This window comes from Hyperoodon ampullatus, assembly GCF_949752795.1.
Source record: "Hyperoodon ampullatus genome assembly, chromosome: 16".
Taxonomy (NCBI): domain Eukaryota; kingdom Metazoa; phylum Chordata; class Mammalia; order Artiodactyla; family Ziphiidae; genus Hyperoodon; species Hyperoodon ampullatus.
The window spans coordinates 63,053,004-63,075,007 of record NC_136929.1 but is presented as its reverse complement, the minus strand read 5'-3'; the positions used below and the strand labels follow the sequence as shown (position 1 = coordinate 63,075,007).

Sequence of the window (22,004 nt, the reverse complement as noted above, 5' to 3'; positions counted from 1 at the left end):
GTTTCTGTAAGATATGCATTGGATACTTTTTCTATTGGTAATGATCGAGTCCACATCTTTCAAGGCCGTTTCTTTCTCCTCTAAGTAATTAAACATCCGGTCCTTGTGAAACCATGGAAATTTTAAGTCTGTTGAAATATCAGGTTAAACACGTTCTGAGAGATCTGTTCAAACTCAAATTCTTTTGTATACTTTTGTGGTGCTTGAGAAAAAGACTTCACTATTGGTGAGAAAATGTGCTTTATCTTGGAAATTGTGTTCAAACATTAGCTTACTATTTTGTAGGATTGAATATGCTTAGGAAGCTGATGTGAGACCATCTCAGAAGAACTGGGCAGATTCACAGAACTTCTGCTTGCTTTTCTGAACATTTGTGAATACTACACATTTCTTTCTAACATATTCTAGAGTATGCAAATGTCAATGGTATGAAACACAATTATACTGGAAAAATAAATTAATATGAACTTGAGCTAAATGACTGAAGGTCATATTCACAGATTAAAGTCATGCAAGCTGTACAACTTCCTGTCAAAATTACTGGCTGCCAAATTTATACTTGTTTCTTCAGATGTACCTTTTGTTATTTAGAATTTTTAATTTTCTGTAAAGTAGACTTTTTAAAGTGTAATGTGTTTGCTGCCTTTGTGAAGCAATGTATAATTGTATAATTTCTGTAAGTAAACTGAATGCTTGAGCTTTCAATCAGTATTCTAGAAGCAATAAATATTATTTAGAAAGAACTACTGTACACCCAACAATATTAGATAAATCCCACAGAATTCATTTTAAGCATAAAAAGCTGGTTACAGAAGATGTAGTCTATGATTCCATTTATGTGAAATTCAAGAAAAAGCAGAACTAATCTGTTGTGACACAAGTGAGAAGAGTAATTACCTCCAGTGTGTTGGGGTATTGACTGAAAAAGAGCAAGAAATGGTCTATATTTTGATAGGGGTGTTGGCTGTATATACACCTATATATAATTTTATCAAGATATACATGAGATTCCCACAATTTACAGTAATTTTTATGCCTCAAAGTATAATTATATATACACATACTTATATATAGACATACACACATATACATAATTAGTTTCACTGAGATAGAACAAATACTGTAAATTGCACTAATGTATACACACCCGCACACATATGCAAACTTCTTAAACAATGACTTTTAACTGGCATTTCATAGTAAGCATCACCTGATGTTTGAACTTTATTTAATCTACAGAACCTAAAGCAGTATGGAGCCACTGTAATTTAGGATCTCAATCTAAGAATACACATTTTAGTTCAAGAATTCTCAATCTTCTTCCCTATGACAGACCATGAAAAACAGCCACAATTCACCACAATTCCTGCCTTCCAGAGACGGCATCTGTTGTGTCTGCTTGAATCTGAACTGGGTTTGTAGTTTGCTTGTCCAATAGAATAAGGTAGAAGCCACATTATACTAGTTGAGAGCCAGGGCCTCTGCATTCTTTCGCTTGATGCTAGTGAGGTCCTGGCCACTGCCTTATGTGAACAAGCCTGAGCTAGCCTGTTACAGAATGAGACATCACTTGGAGCCATCCAGCAAGGCCATTTTAGACTAGCCAACCCTCAGATGCCCAGTTGCTGCCCATACATGCATGAGTTAGCTCTGCTGAAATTAGTTAAGCGTGTCCCTGATCAGTTAAGCCCAACTCAAATTCACAAACCACATTATCACGAGCAAAGTAAAGGTTTGCTCTTATAAGTCATTTAAGTTTGCGGGTGATTCATCACACAGCGAAAGCTAATTGATAGCAATCCATGGTAATGTTTTACCTGAAAGAGTAAATTTTTAGGAGAACAACACTGTCATCTCTGGGCCAACATTATCTTACAATTCCACAGTCTAGGTTTACTGAGAAATGTGAGCATTTGTTAGATAAAAACTCTTACCTTAATGGGATTCCTATAGAAAGACTGCTTTCCAGAAGATGGGAATGACATGGCAATAATACGCTCTGGAAGTCAAAACAGTCACTATTAACAAATGTTATACATGGGAAACAATATATGAGAACTCGACTTACATATATAATCAGACTGTTTTCATAGAAGAGAACTTTCAGGATTGAGAATGACAGGAAAAAAGCTAACTAACCCTCAGGGTAATCAACTTTAATATCCAATACTGGATATTAAAGTATCCACTATTTGGACCATTACATTCAGTGTTCCCAAGTCTCAGCTGGTTCCAGCCTTATGCAACAGATTTGCGTTGACTTTAGTCTGGAGGGCCCCCTGTGGTGGGAATTTCTTTCTTATTTAAACACCAAAGAAAAATGAGCAATGTTGGGAACTCCTAGGATGCTTTCCAGTGTTCCCCTGACTCAGAAACCCGAGACCTACAAAGCAATGACTTCATCTCTAGCGTTCTAGGAAGAGAACAGGTCTCTCTGAAATCCTTGGGCCCGAGGATAACTACTAGAACTCAATAAATTCTAAACCAAACAAATGGAGTCAGCTGAAAATCCATTTAACTTCCTATACTATAAGCAAGTAGCCCTGAATGGAGATGAAAATTAAGATTTTTCCATTTGCAGGGTTAAACTCCAAATATGTCACACTACCAGAGTGGCATATGTCTTCATGGATAAAAAATGCTTTAAAAGAACATGCCTCAGACAGGGAAAGAACAAAATTAGCATATAATTACCTACTCACACACAAGAAAAATGTGATGTTAATATAGGCAAATCAAGAGAGAAACTCCAGGGCTTCCCTGGTGGCGCAGTGGTTGGGAGTCCGCCTGCCGATGCAGGGGACGCGGGTTCGTGCCCCGGTCCGGGAGGATCCCACGTGCCGCGGAGGGGCTGGGCCCGTGACCCATGGCTGCTGGGCCTGCGCGTCCGGAGCCTGTGCTCCGCGGCGGGAGAGGCCACAACGGTGAGAGGCCCACGTACCGCAAAAAAAAAAAAAAAAAAAAAAAAAAAAAAAAAAGAGAGAAACTCCACAAACCGGTAATGTAAGTGAGGTCTAAGTCAAATCCATCCTTCTTGTATCGCCGTTTGTTTTCTGAAACCTGAGGGTTTAAAACAATCATTCATTTGTAAAACATGAATCAACATAAAAAAAGAACAATATATAGATATCTACAACCCTTGCCAGGATTTCCTGAAGCACAAACATTTTTTCTGAATCATAAACATATTTTGCCCACTTACCCTCCTCCTGGTCAGCATTGCAAGATGTCTGTTTTGCTGAGCCAGATGAAAAGCTCTTGACAGAAGGGTAAGTCGTAGAGGTAGTAAAAGAATTCTCAATCTAACAATAAAAGATTCATTTTTGCTTTAGAAACAGAGGATCTTGTCAGTATGGACTAAGTTTAGAGCAGTGGCTCTTAACCAGGGGCAAAATTTTGCACACGACCCCCTGGCCCAAGCCTCCCACCCACCCCACCCACCCTGGGCATATTTGGCAATGTTCAGAGACATTTTTGGCTGTCACAACTGCCTGTGAGGGGCTGCTACTTGCATCTAGTGGTTAGAGGCCAGGGATGCTGCTCAGTACCGACGCACAGGACAGCTCCCTTACTAAAAATGTATCTGTCCAAAATACCAGTAGTGCTGCTGTTGAGAAACTCTGATTTAAAGAAAAAGTCATATGGTAGACTCTCAGAATTTGTGGGTTTAACTTCTGTGGGTTAAGACAAGCATTTTCCAGCCTTTTTCCCATCAAAACAGAATTCTTATTCCCCTCTGTTACTCCCATGCGTAACAGGGGTTCACTAGAGCTGTGAACACACATCAGGCAGATAGCAGATGAGTTACTTCCCAAGTGTGTCTCCTACCATCAGGAAGAAACACGATGGCAAAGAACTGATGGTCTGGGCTAGTGCTTCTCTAGCTTGAGTGTGCATACTGATTCAGTAGGTCTAGAGTGGGCCCTGAGGTGTTTGTCTTCTGGTATTTCTGACAAGCTCTTCCGTGATGCTGAGGTGGCCTGTCTGAAGACCATACTGGTTTGGGTTCTTTTCAAAAACTCCAAAAGCTTATCACATCAAGTTTTGTTGGGACCTGAGGGAAAGTCCTGAGAAGCTGGAGTGCAGGAAGTGGCAAGCTATCTGACTAAGGAATAAGCCTAGTGAGCCACCCAACAGCTACATCCTAGAACACTTTTGCTCTTCTTTTTCTCACTGCCACAGTAGAAAGAGGAGGAGAAAGAAAAAAGCCATCGGTGGCTCATACACATTTTGCTTTGACCCCTAACAGTTCTAACTCTGTCTCAGCTTCCGTCATGTTAACTGCCCTGCAAACATTCCACCTCTGTGTTTCTACCCATGTCACCTCGTTTTTCTCTTCCATTTGTGCCTTTTTAGAGAATCATCATTGGAGTCACTCAAATTTTTCATCAACTCACACCAGTACTCTCTTGGTTATAGGAAAAACCCAGGAATTTCACGTGTAAGAAATGTGTGGTTGGGCTTCCCTGGTGGCGCAGTGGTGGCGAGTCCGCCTGCCGATGCAGGGGACACGGGTTCGTGCCCCGGTCCGGGAGGATCCCACATGCCGCGGAGCTGCTGGGCCCGTGAGCCATGGCCGCTGAGCCTGCACGTCCGGAGCCTGTGCTCCGCAGCGGGAGAGACCACAACAGTGAGAGGCCCGCGTACCGCAAAAAAAAAAAAAAAAAAAAAAAAAAAAAAAAAAAAAAGAAATGTGTGGTTGAAGCGCAACTGGGAATTTAGTGGGAATTTCAAAAGGTAGAGAAGTTCAAGTTAGGTACAAGAGGCAAGTCCCCAGTTTCTTCTTTGGGGGCGTCATCTTCTTCACTCAACTAAAGGTACTCAGTGTGGACACCCTTCACTTGTCCCTAAACACCACCATCCTTTAGTTTCCAGATAGAAATTTAACTCAACGTTTCATTTTCAAGCAGCTTATTTAGCACAGAATTAGCACATTCAGAGTTAAAAAGATTACACAAAATGAAAGCCACAGAAAATACTTTTTAAGAAAGAAAAACGTTAAGAGAAGGGAAGCATATGTTTCTTACTTGGGGAAATTTTTAAGAAACTTGAAGTCATAGAAAATATAAGCAATATTGACCAGTAGAGTCACCACAATAATGGAAGCATCTAAGGAGTTCAACATATCGGAAAAATACCGTCGTACCCTGTAACAAAAAACAAAAAAGATATAAGTTTATGCTTCCCCAAAGAAGAGGTAGGGATATTTTAAAAGCACCCTTAAGATTTCCGGTTTGGGATTTCCCTGGTGGTCCAGTGGGTAAGACTCTGCGCTCCCAATGCAGGGAGCCCAGGTTAGATCCCTGGTCAGGGAACTAGATCCCATGCGCATGCCGCAACTAAGAGTCCGCATGCTGCAACTAAGAACCAGCGCAGCCAAAATAAATAAATAGTTTTTTAAAAGGAATTCAGCGTTGATGAATGACTTAAAGTGCATTTACTAGACTAGATTAAGGAAAAAAAATATTCAGACTCATTTTATACTTATATAGGACAAAAACATCAATATGGCAAGTAGAGCCATAAGTATAGTAAGAGATATAACCAAACCATTGAACAAGAGGCAAGCATTGCCTGGACACAGCGGGGAGAGAGAGATGGGATGGTGAGCGATGCTATCGGACAATGGAAGCTGAACATGTCACAGCCCTAGAGAAACGGGCTGTGAGAAGTGCATGAAAGGAGCTTGTGAGAGGAAGACGGGTCCACTACTTTGGCCCGCAAACTCATCACCTGGCTTTGCACCCACAGTGGAATCCCAGTGAGCTGGTGTGGCCTCCTCTGTGCAAAGCTGAACTTTCAGCGCTGGCACCTCCTCCTCAACACTAGCTCCTTCAGCCATGGGCACTGGGGCTCCAGGGAAATCTTCTAGTCCTGGGATAGCTCCTTTAGGCTCTGAGTAACCTGGGAGTGGGCAACTGTCCTCAGCTCAGAGGCACGAGGACAGAAATTCAGCCAGAAAGGAGACAAGCATGTTCCGAAATGCTCTGGATGAAGTGAGGCTGGGGACTTTAGTCCCTGACTCGCTCTCCCATAGAGCTTAACACAAGTTTTTGTTCATTTATTTTTAAATGTCTCATTAAAAAAATTTTTTTTGGCCGTGCAGCTTGCAGGATCCTAGTTTCCCGACCAGGGGTCGAACCCATGCCCCCTGCAGCGGAAGCATGGAGTCCTAACCACGGGACTGCCAGGGAAGTACCACAAATTTTTATTTTAACTGAGGTAGGGTTTGCTCATGATCTATTATCTAGTACTTAATATACTGTCAGCTTTTATTTACATTGAACTCAATTAAAATATCAATAGTTATACTTCACATACACATTCCTCTTAATAATGTGCATGTAGACATATTAGCTGCCTGGCCCCATTTTGCAAACCCTTTAAGCTGTACCTGTTGAAGGAACCATCGAGAATACATGGTTTGCAGACTAGAGTGCCAGTTGCAAGAGTAATATTAAAGCTCAGTCTGATAGAAATTGGGATTTGGACTGTTGTTTCTCTTGTGGAGGATGCCTTCAAGGAGAATTATTTTGATAAAAAGGGGCATATTTAGTTAGGTTGACCTGGTCATTACTTGAGATGCTTCTCATAGCAGTACAAAATAGCTCTATGTGCTTTTAAAAAATTAATCATACTTACCCTTCTATAAACACTCGAAGAAAAACGTCCATGAAAAAAAATAAAGCCATAGCTAAAGAAACTGCACGATACTCCAAAGGAATATATATCGTGCTATCAGAGACAAGTATGTCTGTAATGATGAGGGACACATCCACAAAGGTCAGCAAAATTCCAAGTATTCTACAACAAACAAATAAATAAACCAAATAAGGATCAAGTGGTTTTCACATCTATAGGTAGACTAACTTCAGCCCCATGATCTGATATCAAAATGTCATTATTTTGGGTTAAACCGTTCAGTGGTAGGGAGAACTGCTCTTAGAATCTCAACATAAATCACTCTGCTTTCACCCAATAGAAGCAGTTGTTAGGGAAAGAAACTTCCCACTAAACCACTTCATGATATCATGCCCTTTTATATTAAGACACATCAGACCAACACTCCAAGACAGAATAGGCAAACTACATTAAAATGACGTTTCCACTTGTAAACTCTTCTTAAAATTTAAGAATTTTGAAGGGTCTTCTACCAATTTCCCACAATAAAGTAACCTCATTCACCTTGATATTTTTAAAGAATTGAGTAATAAAAAACAAGTGAAAGCATGACTAACATAAGCCCTTAAAAGACTTCTTTGACCAGTAAGGCTTCTTATCAGTGAGATTATCAACAAATATAAGATTACATATCAATGGATGGTTCTGGCACAGTTCTGGGCACGTAAGAAGGAATTCAATTCAATGAATACATACATAATTGAACTCTAAAGTAACTCCTAAGCCTTTTTCCTATATATGCTCAACATATTCTCTAGAAGTTGATTGTACTATTTGTGTCATCTATGAAGATAAATTAATCTTAAAGCACTTTTTCACAATTGCAATGCAAATTCAAATATTATCAATTTAAAAGGAAGCAAGTACATTGTGTGAATCTGTAACATAGTATGAAATCTTACTATCATGTAGAGAAGAAAGATCTAAGTAAAATGTTTCCAGAATTAAGGAGTAATTCTAGGTGAATAAGGTATTTACTAAAACACTTTCCTTATAACTATAGAATTTTGAAATGCATGTTTCATTATTTTTACTTTGACAGGTAGAAAAAAACATGGTAATATGTTGCTATTAGACTCCGTACATGCCATTTCTTTGCAATTCTTAATGTTCAGCTTCAATTAAAATTCCAAGATAAATTAGATTGCATTAAATCGGGCACAAAGTTTATTTAGCGACATACTGACAGTGGAAATGCTTTTTTTTCCCCTCCCAGATCCTCTGCCATTAAAAAATATTGATATTAAATGTAATACATATTTAATTACCTCCTTTTCTAGAGTCTCACATACCTGAAAGGGAAGGATGATACAATCAAGTACACAATTCTCTTAATCCTGCTGCTGCAATAAGAAGTAAAAATAAAATTTCAGAGCTTTCAGGTGTATCAGATTTTTCCTAACATATAGTATGAATTTAACCAACAAAGGCCTTTATAAATATAATTTTTAAAGTCTCCAGAAGTTGCCTAACAAAATGCTTTTTGCTAATAACTGTAAAAATGTCACCTGATTCTTTTTTTTTCTTTCCTATGTAGAATATATGTGAAAAAAAACACTAAACTTTCCCTTGACTGTAAAGCTCTAATCCCAACTTAATGATAAGATTAAGCTTGGGGTCATCAACTAAAGCAACAGAGCATGGAGACAGAAGGGAATGGTAGAAGAGATGTGTGTTCCAGCTCTCCCAAGAGTGAGCTGTGGGATCCTGGGCAAGTCATCAAACTATGGCCAGACCTGTTCTACAGCAATAGAATAGGGCACTTCAGGGAAGCTCTTGTCTTGCAATATTCATTTCTTGAAACAAGTCACCCCATGAATAAGACAGTTACACATTAATGAGACTCACAGCTGGGGGGGGAACTGCACTTTGGGGGTGAGGAATGTCAGTAAGATACATTTCAAAGGGGAAACACACTGGAGGCTGGGCTCCTTCCCTTAGTAGGAGGAGGAGACGGTTTTAGAGCGCCAGCAGTTGTGCCTCATTTTACACTAGGGCTGGAGACAAGGTAGTCATTGAGGAGCAATTTCTTGCCCTGCTGAAGCCTCCAACACGTGACCCAAATTCCACCCCAAGTGGGATTTAATCCCAAAGCAATGCTCACAGACTGTGCCCAAGACTGGAGAAGAGGGAGGATATATGCCCAATAGAACTGGGGCACTGCCCAATGCAACGGGCCACAGATGGATACTGTTGGGCTAAGCTGAGCTATAAGATCTCCCCACCCCCTCTAATTTCTCCCTGCTCCATCTGCACCCACTACCTCTGCCCAGGCCTAGTGAGAAAAGGTCGATGTGGATGGGGAACTGATTGGCCAAAAGAGGTGAACCTCCCCTGAGGTTGCCATTCTCTTAATACAAGCCCTTTCTGATCCCAGACAGACTATCAGATCTCTGGGTAGCAAAGAAATGTTACAACAAATCACAACTTACTTGACAAAGTGAATTTACAGAACCATGCCCGACAGAATCATTGGGGCACAAAAGGATGGCTTGGGGTGGCTTTAGGCTCTACTATCACTTTCAGTGCCTCCCAAAACTACCCCACCCCAAGTAAATGTAGAATTGAGATTTTTTTAAAAAAAAAAAAAGAGTGTGCTATATAAATGCAGCTTCAAACAATGTGTGTGGAGTTTGCTGGGAAAGGACTGTAACTCAGTAATTATACATTTAGAAAAAGTGTTATTCATATTTGGGAGCAGCAGACATACACTCTCCAACACCCAGTGCAACCATGTAATGTTCCCAAAAATGATTACTCAGAGAAGTGCTTGAGCCAACTGAGCAAGGAATAAAAATATGAAGAAGGCAAGAATAAGGAAGATGTCTTATAGAGAAAAGGTGTCAAGAAATAAAATCATACAAATTCAGAACTAAGTCCAAATAATCATTGTTAATGTAGCACGTGGAAATGTAAACAAATGATTCTAAAAGCCAAGATAAATAACAAAATTCTCGATAATAGTATGGATTTAAATTTGCAGGGTTGTTCCACATTAATTTAGGTTTCTCAGAAGACAGAAGTAAAAGCATGTTGCATTTCTATCTTCCCAGGTACAAGTCCAGTTTTAAAATGGATATGGATGGAGAAACAAAGGTACAATTATGTTTTCTAAAAATAGGTTTATAACTTTCATATTATTAAAACTTGAATAAAAACAAATCAACTAATAGCATAGTGTTAAAAAAAATTAAAGAAAAAATATCAAGGAAGTGTTTAATACAGAAAACAAAGTAAAATGATAGCAAATAAAACCAAACATACCTGAAATGATAATAAATACCAACACATTACTCTCATATCAAATACTGACAAATACTTTTAGATAAGTTTAAAAACTAAATGCACTATATGCTGTATACAAGGACAAAAACTAAATTAAAATGATAGTTTGAAAATAAAGAGATGGACAAAGATATCAGATGCAAATATTAAATCTCAAAACACGAAAAGTTGTAATATTAATATCAAAGTTGAATTCAAAGCAAAAATATTAACGATGACCAAGACTTATTTTATCCTGATAGAAGGTAGACTCTATAAGATACTATTAAGACCGTATTGAACAGGGGTGGGATCTGCATTGGGGGCAGGACCTATCTTTCCCATTGGACACTTATTTCTCTGCACAGATGGTGCAGGGAGGCATGTGGTCATACTCAAACCATTAAAGGCACTGGGATGATTCTTTGGTTTTCCTACTCTCACTCCAGGGCTCTGGGTCCCCCCCCACCAACAAACTATCCACAACAGACAAGGCTATATTCCTACATTAAACTCAGGTTGAAGAGAGCAGAGTCAGGCTTTAGATCTGAGTCCAACCTAAGTTAGCTCATTAGGTTCTTTACTGGGACTTAGAGAGGAGCCTCCAAAGTACCTAGGAGTGTCCTTTGCCCGGCTTGGTCCTCAGGGATATACTTCCCTTTGGAGTGGGGTGTTGGTAGCAAGGATAAGATCTGAGTGTCCCTGGTCAAGCGCTCTCCATTTACATATATATATATATATATACGTATATGTATATATATATATATTTAAAAACTATATATATATATAGTTTCTATTGTGCAGATAAAACATATTTAAAGCATTTCTATGAAATTTTAAAAGAAATTTATCCTACAAGAAGATAAAAAACTTTAATGGTACTCTAAAATATAAAAATTATTCAGACTACATTTTCTGACCACGATTTAATAAAACCAGTGAAGTGGGAGAGTACTATACAAGATATTTAATTGCATGTTATCACTACAGAAATTTTAAAGGTGCCACATATGACAACTTAGATTAAATGGACATATTGTTTGCAAGACACAAGCTACTAAAATGTGCTCAAGAAAAAATAGATAACCTGAATAGCTTAAAAGGTAATATATCTTGTAGAGAAATTGAACTTTTAGTTGAAAACTTTCCAACAACAACAAAAAAGTCCAAGCCCAACTGACTTCACTGGAGAATTCTACTTAATTCTTTAAGGAAGATACAAATCGAAACAAACTCTTCCATAAAGCAGAAGAATAGGGACTGCTTCCAAACTCATTTTAGGACATTAGCATTACCCTGATACCAAAACCAGTCAAGACATTACCTGACAAGAAAATTACCAATATCCCTCATAAATATAGATACAAAAATCCTTAACAAACCATTAATAAATTGAATCCAGCAGTATATATATTTTTTAAATTCATGACCACTTGGTGTTTGTTCCAGGAATTCAAGGATGGGTCAACATTCTAAAAATAATGTAATTCGCCATGTCAATAAACTAAGGAAAATAAAACATATGATCATCTCAATAGAGGTAAAAAAATTTTTAAACAAAATTTAACATCCATTTATGATAAAAACTTTCAGTGAACTAGGAAAAAAGGAAACTTCCTTAACCTGACAAGGGGCATTTATGCCCCCCAAAACAAACAAACAAACAAAAAACCTATGGCTGATATCAATCTTAATGGTGAGACTGAATGTTTTCTTCCAATGATTAGGAATCTAGGATGTCAGTTCACACTTCTTCCACTCAAAATTATATTGGAGTCAATGTAATAAAGCAAGAAATGGAAATAAAAGGCCTATAGATTGAAAAGGAAGAAATAAAACTCTCACTATTTGTAGAGGAGATGCTTGCCTACCTAGAAAATCCCAAGGAATCTACAAAAAAGCTAACAGAATAAGTGAGTTTAATAGTTATTGTATAAAAGGGCAATATACAAAATTCAACTACATTTCGATATACTAGCAATGAATGATTGAAAAGTAGAAATGTAAGCAACTGAACCATTTATATTAGCACCAAAACCCATGAAATACTTTTTTATAAAGTAACAAAATATGTGCAGGATCTGTGTGCTGAAAATTACAAAACTTGATGAAAGAAAATGAAAACCTAAAGATAAGAAGAGATGTGAAATGGTACTGCCATTTTGGAAACTATTTCTCATACAATTAAACAGACACTTTACCATAAGTATCAGCAACCCTATTCCTTGGCACTAACCAAAGATAAATGAAAGTTGTGTCCACACAAAAAACTTGTACGTAAATGTTCATAGCCACATTACTCATGACAGGCCAAAACTGGAAATAATCCAAATGCCCATCAATGGGTGAATGGATAAGAAAATATGGTACATTCACAGTGATGTCAGAAACATGACAGAGTGAAAAACTACCTTGGTCTCTCCCCTTCAATCTACAACCAATAAAACCCACAACTCAACAAAGGTGCCACTGTCCAACACAACAGTTTGCCAGAGGACTCCACACACCTGTACATCTAAAGGCAGGTGAATTGGAACACTTAGAAGAGATGGAACGAGGGAACAGTGGAATCAGTGCCTGCAATCCTGGCCCTCTGACCACAGCAGCTGTGCCCACAGCTTCAGAGAACACAGTAGCAGCAGGGGAAGCAGCACACATGACTACAGGCTCCAGACCACACCAGCACCCATGGCTACATGTAACTGACCAACACTGGGGCCTGGCATCCTGTCCCTCCAGCCGCCGAGGTGACCACAACCTCACTGCCACTCCCCCACCTGCAGTGGCACAGCCCATGAACTCAATGAGATATAAGAAAACTCAGAAAGGTAGTTTAATGAGCTCAGGAATAAAAATGAATGATCAGAAAGAATATTTTACCAAAGAGACTGAAACTCTAAAAAGAAACAATTGGGAGACTGGGATTGACATATACACACTACTATATATCAAATAGATAACTAATAAGAACCTACTGTGTAGTACAGGGAACTCTACTCAATAGAGTGGATATATATGTATAGGTATAACTGATGCCCTTTGCTGTACAGCAGAAACTTAACACAACATTGTAAATCAACTATACGTCAATAAAAAATAATTTAAATAAATAAATAAATAAAAAGGAAGCAAAAAGAAACTCTGGAGCTCAAGAACTCAATAAATGAGATAAAGAACACACATTAGAAGCACTGGAAACAGAGCAGACAATATGGAAGAGAGAATTAGCAAGCTGGAATACAGCAATCTAAAAATGATACAAGTAGAAGAGGAAAGAGAAATAAGGTTTTTAAAAGGAAGAAATCCTGAGAGAGTTATCTCTTTTAGGAAGGACAACATTAGGATAGTGCATATCCCAGAAGGAGAAGAGAGGGAAAAGGGAGCAGAGAGTTTATTTAAAGAAACAATAGCTGGGAACATCCCAAACTTGGGGAAGGAACTGGAGTTACAAGTCCATTAAGCTAAGAGAACACCTAATTACCTCAATGCAAAAACACCTTCTCCAAGACAAATAATATTAAAACTGTTAAAAGTGAATGACAAAGAATTTTAAAATCAGCCAGGGCAAAAAGGATGGTAACCTACCAGGGAACCCCCACTACTAGGCTATCAGCAGATTTCTCAGCAGAAACCCTACAGGCCAAGAGGGAGTGGAATGACATTCTCAAAATACTGAAACATAAAAACTGTCACCCAAGAATACTCTATATAACACAGTTATCATTCAGATATGAAGGAGAAATAAATGCTTTCCCAGACAAAGAGAAGCTGGAGTTCATCAACACTAGACCTGCCTTACAAGAAATGTTGAAAGGAACTCTTCTATCAGAAACAAAATGACAGAAATACACAAAACTTTCAGCAAGGTGATAAATAGAACCAGAAAATTGCCACTCTTTACCAAGATAGATTTTTAAATACTTTATTAGAGTATAAAGGTTAAAGGGAGACAAAAAAAGAAAGCAGAAAAATAACTATAGCTATCTACAGTTTGGTAACAAACTCACTAAACAAAAACAGGTAATTTGAGACTACAAAAACAAAAGGGGAAGAGGAAAAGGATGGACCTTATGTTTTTAAAAAATGCTTTAGTTCACTATAAATTATATCACCATGTGTGAAAAGCATGCTGAAATCAGAAGGCTAGAAAAATGATTAAATAAAATAGATTCTGGAAAGACCCAGCGTATAAAGATTCATAACATGATAGAGATGGATTTAAAAATCTTTGAACAAGATATAAATGTTTTCAATAATGGGTTCATTCATTCAACCAAACTCACTGAGTGCCTACTATGTGCCATGGCACTGTTTGAGGCACTGGAGATACAGCAGTTAAAAAAATGGACAAAATTTTCTTCCATCATGATGTTTCAATTCTGTCTCGTGCAGACCATAAATATAATAAATAAGTAAATAAGGTAGTAAGTTAGAAGGTGATAAATGCAATAAGGATCATTAAATTAGGGTAAGGACAATGGAGGGGGATGCAACTTTGATGCTGGGAAAACTAAGTAGTCACCTGGGAGAAAAGTAGACGCCTACATTTTATACCTTAATACAAAATAAATCCTGGGCAGATGTTCTCTTTCAATGTAGAAAATAAATTCAAAACATAGATGAATTTCGGTGAATATAGTAAAATCTTCGGTAGAGAAAGACTTTCTGACACTAAAGGCATCAATCATAAAGAAAAGGACAGATGTACTCAACTGTATGAGGATTATAAGCTTCTATATAGTGAAAAGCTAGGCAACCTGGGAAAAAATACTTGCCCTATCTATGATATAAAAAGGATATATTTAACTTTTCTATCCAATGGCAGTGATAAATACCCCAATTTTAAACGGGCAAAGGTAGTTTGAAAACAATGAAATACAAGTTCTATGAAAAAAGTAGAAACAAAAACAATGTCAAATGTGCATTAGAACAAACAGATTAACTAACATTGAAAAGATGAGCGATGGCTAGCGTGAACGGGGAAGAAATGCACACTGCATCTTGGTGTGGAAAGTAGCAAAATCAATAGCCTCACAAACGTTCCTTTTGACACACAATTTCCACCTCCGAGAATTTGTATTATAAAGAAATCAAATATACAGAGGTGTGGTCTCAAAGTTATTCATCATTTTTTGTAATCAGTCACAGCTGAAATGTCCAGAAATATCTGACAATTTAAATGAATGACAATTTAAACATCTATACCATGAAATATTATACAGCTGTCAAAAGGAATGTTGCAAATTTAAAAATCAATAAAGTCAAATATAGGCAGAACTTCAGGCAACAATAAAAAATCTGAAATTAAAAAATATATAATGTTGCAAATGCAAATGTAAATGCATGGAAATATAGTCATGATATGTCACGAAGTAATAAGGTTATTTTTAAAACAATGTATGATACCATATCCATAAACAAAAAATGTATAAGCCTAAAGAACCTTGAGGGGCATCTATTAAACATTAGGAATGCCTCTTCATGGGAGGTTTTATTGCTTGTATTTTCTGATTTTCCTAATAGTGAAATTTTGTTGCTTTAGTTTTGATTTTTAGTATAAAATTTATTTGCGGTCCTTTGGAGTTTTAAATTCACACTGAATAATATGTGTGTACATATCACTCCACATTTAGTTTTAGTTTTTTATTATACTACACCTAGCACCCAGTAGATAGATATTGTAGATAGCATTATTACCAGTTTACAGATAAAAGACCTAAAATTTAAAGTAGTTTAGTATTTTGCCAAGTGTCCAGTGCGTATCAGATGCCAAAGCCAAGCACTGATTCCAGGTCTTACTCCAAATCTAATACCATCCCCTGGTCTGAAACACCAGTGTCTCTCACACAGGGAGTATTGCAAATGCCACCCAAATCTATACCATAAGCATTCGTAATTTAAAAAACAAAACTAAACTAACACTTTTTGTTTGTAAGAAGAAGGAAATGCTTGCCTTGCTCAGTCTATTCAAATTTTGCCCCTGCCCTGGGCAGCCTCATTGCAGAAAATATATAGTTAATAGGCAGACATATCATTTAATTAAGTAGCAGCGTGAACTCTTCATTGATGGCCCATGATAAAAAAACAGAAAATGGAAATTCATGGGTAATTTGAAGAACTATTTGTATTCATTAGTCGCCCCTTTAGTTTTCACGTTGTTTTTGTCTAGACACCAACAGATTACAACAGTAACCAATTCAATGCCTCTTTAGCAATACTCACTCCCCAACATTAATTCAAGTAGGTGAATGCTTAAGTAACTGGCCAAGAGAGTAGCAGAAGAAAAATTGCAGGAATAATTCTGCAGTCCAGACACATGGGCTTTTTTTGGAAGTACAATTAATTTACAATATTATATTAGTTTTGGGTGTACAACATAGTCATTCAATAAGTTTATAGATTATATTCAATTTAACGTTATTACAAAATAACGGCTATATTTCCCTGTGCTGTACAATAGATCCTTGATGCTTATTTTATACATAGTAGTTTGGGGGAGGGAGAGTCAGACGTGTGTGATTTTAAGAAGGTATCGTGTCCTTGTCATTGAGTACAGGTAAAAATGCCTTCAGATCACTGCAACAGGAAGTACTCTCATGAGATTACTCAGGAGCAAGTCAAAATTCATAAAATCCCAATGGACATGAAGCGGTCTTTAATCAGCAAAACATGTTTGCTTTGGCTCTCAGTCCCATTTGCTCATAGACAAAATCAACAAAACTAGGAATCAGAACATATCCAAGAAAAATGAGAAAGGAACACAAGTGAAGAGCAAGTAGCATTCGGCAATCCTCTGTTTAGAAAGAAACTTTGTCATAAAATTAGTCTCTACTACGGATATTTTCACATTTTCAAACTAGAAGAACATTTACTTGTGAATACGTGGAAATATTTTTTCAAGTATGGTACTTATATGCAAATTCAAATGGAATCATTGTATACCCTCCCTCCCCAACATTTTGCTATCTTTCCATAGCTCTTTTTTTTTCACCTCAGCATGAGCCCCATCTTCTAAAAGATAAGAAAGCCATCAACAGCTCCCTCCCTCCGAACTTCAAACTGACTTACTAATGTGAATTGAGAGAGTCACTGTCTTCTTCACCATCATCGATCTTGGACAGCAGTCCCATCATACTTTAACCGCCAACAAATGCAAAAATATATCATTAGAGATTTGCTACACGGAACAGTGATGTGAGAAACTTATTTGAAGAAAAAGAATTCTTTAAATCTAAAGGAACCATGACTTAGCTCACTGGATGACCCAATCTTACAGAAAGAAATTTAGAATCATTGTCTAGAAAACTCTGTATTCCTATGGATACTTCCAAGACTGAATTTTGCAAATCTTTCCCTCTCTGTTTCTCCCTATGTCTCTTGTCTCCGTGTCTGCTTCTCTCTTTCTGTCTCACTCTTTCTATAAAGATAGAGATTCATAATACATAGATAGCACTGATGCAAGTAAATTATATCAGCAGCCTTGGAAGGCACCATAATTAAAAGGCAAGCTATATCAAAGTAGTCAAAGACCTTTGATGTCAATTTATTTGGGTCATTGTGAAGGATTAAAAATGTACATAGCACGAAACGACTTCACTTTTTTTTGGCTGAAACTGGATACACTTGCTCTAGAACTTATGAACTGGTTGAACTCTAAAAAAATTATGTCAATTAGTTATTTGGAACCTGGGTCCCTGCACCACCTACGTTTCACATATTATGGATATCTTGTTTCCTCCTTGAATAGGATTCAAATAACTGCCTGAGACAAGGACTCCATAACTAACTGGATTTCACAAATCTCAATATCCTCCCCTTTTCCCCTCTCTCTCTGTTTATATCTCACCTTTCACCTCTGCCTCTCAAGTCACATGACTCAGGGCTAACGGATTAAAGTGGACATAGTAAGACTCCATGCGTCTTATAGATTTGTTTTTAAATGCAATTTAGCTATAATTACTCTGCAGTTTATAATTTAGTTGCCCTAAAAATAACATTCTAATCAGTTATTTAAAACCTGGTATTTAATTTTTCTGTAGAAATGAACTTTATCCGTTGGTAATAAAAATCTTAGTCCTGTGGGAAAACTTAATAAATCAAATTTATGTACATTTCTTTACTCCCGAACCTAATCCCCAAGTGTAACACCATTTTGTGATTAAATTTACTTCCAATTCAGCTTCAGTTTGTAGGTACTCATCTCACTTGTCCTATAACTTCCTGCCTTCTCAAGTCGCTACACCACACCTAGTAACCCTTCATGAATCATAGATGTCTTTCCTGCCCTTCAGACAGGGTCAAGACAAGGCAGGGGCTCCCTCCAATGTGATGGCGGGGTTGGGTTTGGGGCACCAGCCTCACATGGTGGCAGAGCTCTGGAAGGTGAGGGACACATGCAGGGTCTATCAGATCCACTTTTTTCTGCTGAGGGCTCCCCTCTGCTCTCCATCCACTGAGACCTTCTCCTAACTCCTATTATGATTCTGTCCTCTTTTGGCCCACGCATGGGCAATCTGATACTTTCCTAAGGGAAAGTATCAGATAGGGGCTGCTCCTAACTCGGGGTAACAAACAGACTAGGGGTAAGAACACTCCCTTTTATGACCTGTTCTTTTTTCCCCCCAAATAGATCCAAAAAAGAAAGAAAGTAACATACTGAGGCTGGCAAAACAAACAAACAGAACCCTTAGATAAAGCGGCCAAGAAACTGTATTGCCACAGATGTTCCCCAGAATAAATTTCACAAATCTCAATACCCCCCCTTACACTATCTCTATATATTTATCTCTCACCTTTTATTGAAGGGTTCAACACAAATTACCTTTTCCACCTGGCTCTGGTCATGGCTAAAGGATTATAAATGCACATGGTAAGACTTCACCTCTCCCTAGACTTATTTTTCAATGCACATTAGCTACAATTGCTTTACAATTTATAACCTAGTTGTCCTAAAAATAACATTCTAATCAGTTATTTAAAACCTGGTATTTCATTTTCCCCTGTGAGGCTTTATACATTTGTAATGAAAATCTTCATCCTGGGTGGGGCGGGGGGAAGTCATGAATCAAGTTTATACACATTTCTTGACTCCTGAACCCCTTCAGGAGTACAACTTTCTCCTTGCAAAATAAGTTTCTCTCCTTTCTTGGCCCATTTTAGTACAGCCTCATACACAAGCATTTGGATAGTTTCCCTAGGGGTTTCGGTTGCATCTAAGAGTGATAAACAGATGAGTAAGAAGCATCCCTCTTATGACCTGTTTCTGTTTTATCCAACTAGATACAAAAGAAAGAAAGAAAGAAACATACTTACATAGGCTACAGTAAAAAGATTTAGAAACAATGTCAAAGACACTCTGTTATGTCACGAATCCTCCTAAAAATGAACCTCCCAAAGAGAATCAACCTCTCTCCCCTTTCCTCTCTCTCTTTCTCTCACTCTCGCATGCTCTCCCTCTCTGCATTTCTGTACATATGTATTTTTTTGTTGACATCTCTCTATCTTTATTTCTGTCTCACGTATCCGGGGTGGGTCCATCAGTGGTGGGTCCATCAGGTCTTCCTGTTGTCAATTCACTCAAAGCAGGGCTAAAGGATTAAAAAGGCACAGAGTCAGACACCCTATAATTTTCTCAGTTAAACTTTCTGGTTCAAATTAGTTTCAATTAATGCTTTCACTTATAAAACTAGATGACCCTTTAAAAACTGACATGTAAATCGATTGCTTGAAACCTGGTAGGTCATTTTCCCCAGAAATGAGGCTTTATGTATTTGTAATGAATATCTTACACTTGTCAAAAAGGTAATGACTCAAGATTGAAGTACAGTTCTTTACTACTGAGTCTCATCCAATGTGTAACAACGTTTTGGGGTGGAATTTATTTCAAATTCAACTTCAGCTTGTAGGTACCCAACTTTCTTGACCAATCTAACTCCCTGACCACGTCTGTGCTCCACAGGAAGCATGCTCGTCTTTCCTGCCCCTCACACAGGGTCAAGTAACTACAGGCCTGAGTCAGGGGCTCCATCTGATGTGAACATGGGTCTGGATTTGGGTTATCAGCCTCACATGGTAGCTGATACAATTTATTATTATTCTCCTTGCTCCAGACGGCTTTCATCTTCCCCACACCCACTCCAGGACAGTCTCATACACAGGCAATCGGACAGTTTCCCGAGAGTCTGGCTGCCAGTAACTGACACTCAAGACTGCGAGTAAGAAGGCTCCCTCTATGTCTTGTGCCTCTTTTTCTACCTCAATTCAAAAGACAAAGACTATTCCACATAGAACCTTACCATGAGAGGACGTTAGAAACAGTATCGAGGGAACTCTATATTTCCATGGGTGCTCCTAAGGGTGAACATCCCAATTCTCAATCTCTCTGTATATGTATATTATGCACATATGTGTGTATGTACACATTACATACATATTTATTCATCAGAGCTCACTTTGCATTGGAGAGTCCTTCAGAGGACGCTGCTATCCATTCACTCGGGGCAGTGCTAAAGGATTAAAAACAGACAAAATAAGATACCACAAGACTTCTAGACTTTTACTTTCTTAGTTCAGGTGGGCTATAATTACCCTTGAACTCATAAACTGGTTGGCTCTTAGAAAATTCACATGTAAATCAATTATTTGAAATCTGATATCTCATTTTGCCCAGAAATGATTCTATATACATTTGTAATAAATGTTTTTGACCTATCAGAAAAGTTCATGACTCAGGAATTGGCTGGTAGTTATTAGCAGGAGGAAGGCTTCCTCTTATGACCTGTTCCTCTTTTATCCAACTAGATCCAAAAAAGATAGAAAGTTACTAACAGGTGTTACAGTGAGAAGATTTAATAACAATGTCAAAGACACTGTATTGTCATGGATACTCCTAAGAATGAATTTGAAAACTGCACCTCTTTTTCTTCCATAATATTTATGTTTATGTGTTTGTGTGTTCATATTGATAAGAGTATATAAATACATGTGCCTACATGTACGTAAAAAACATTTATCTTTAATATTCATTTATATCTCACGTTTCATTGTTGCCATCCTTATCGGTTTCTGATGTCAATTCATTCAGGGCAGTGCTAAAAGATTGAGAAGATACATGGTTCACACACCACACGTAATTCTAGACTTACTTTTTTTCATTCAAATAACTACAGTTACTCTACAACTTTTGAACTGGTTGATCTTTAACAATTCATGTATATATCACAAAACTGAGCCTGCTATGTCATTTTCATTAGAAATGAGACCTTATATAAGGTGGTAATGATGATCTTCAGCCTGTAAGTAGTGGTAGCACACTTAGAGAAAGCAGCAGCCCTTTTATGACTTGCTACTTTTTTCCAACTGGACCCAGAGCAGACAGAGTTCCCTACACATCCTACTAGGACTCGACTTAGAAACAGTGTCAAACACACTCTTATTGCTGTGAAGGCTCCTTAGAGTAAATTTCACAAATTTCAATCTCTCTCTCTGTGTTGTATGTCTGTGTGCGAGCATGTGAGTGTTTGCGTAATAGAAATATGTATATGTGTATGTATATTAATTATATATATATCTTGATTCTTTTATATCTCATATTTTGCTGGTGGCTTCCTCGTGTTTCTTATATCAATCAATTCATTCAGATATGGGCTAAAGAGTTTAAAAGGTACATTGTCAGACATCACATGTAATTGACTGACTTGGTTTTTGTCATTTAAATGGCTACAATTACTATACAGTTATGAACTTGTTGATCTTTAAAAAACTCATGTATTTAACACTAAATTGAAGCTGGTATGTCATTTTCATTAAACATGACATTTTACATGGCAGTAATTGATATCTTAGGCCTGTGAAAATAGTAATGCCTCAAGTTGTTTACTATTCCTTTAATCCGAACGCTCACAGCTTTTTGTGATGGCATTTATTTCAATTTAACTTCAGTTTGTAGGTACGCAGCCCTCTTACTGCATCTAAATTCCTGACTCTCAAGTTCCGTCACTTCCTTATTTTCACCCCTCCTGGTCACCTTTCCTGCCCCTCACACAGGGTCAACAACTGCA

The 22,004-nt window shown here is 37.7% G+C and overlaps 1 protein-coding gene across 1 annotated transcript in view; it reads right to left on the bottom strand.

Moving 5' to 3' along the window:
* Positions 1–22,004, bottom strand: part of LOC307064928 (phosphatidylinositol 3,4,5-trisphosphate 3-phosphatase TPTE2-like) — a gene marked incomplete at both ends in the record, with an annotated part of 87,620 nt that overhangs the window by 40,235 nt on the left and 25,381 nt on the right. The window contains 10 exons of the mRNA XM_079721635.1: positions 1,935–1,999; positions 2,997–3,060; positions 3,203–3,302; positions 5,028–5,147; positions 6,643–6,804; positions 7,974–8,024; positions 17,014–17,079; positions 19,464–19,532; positions 20,397–20,450; positions 20,982–21,035. Coding sequence (XP_079577761.1) covers positions 1,935–1,999; positions 2,997–3,060; positions 3,203–3,302; positions 5,028–5,147; positions 6,643–6,804; positions 7,974–8,024; positions 17,014–17,079; positions 19,464–19,532; positions 20,397–20,450; positions 20,982–21,035 — 805 coding nt within the window. The remainder of the gene's footprint in view (positions 1–1,934; positions 2,000–2,996; positions 3,061–3,202; positions 3,303–5,027; positions 5,148–6,642; positions 6,805–7,973; positions 8,025–17,013; positions 17,080–19,463; positions 19,533–20,396; positions 20,451–20,981; positions 21,036–22,004) is intronic.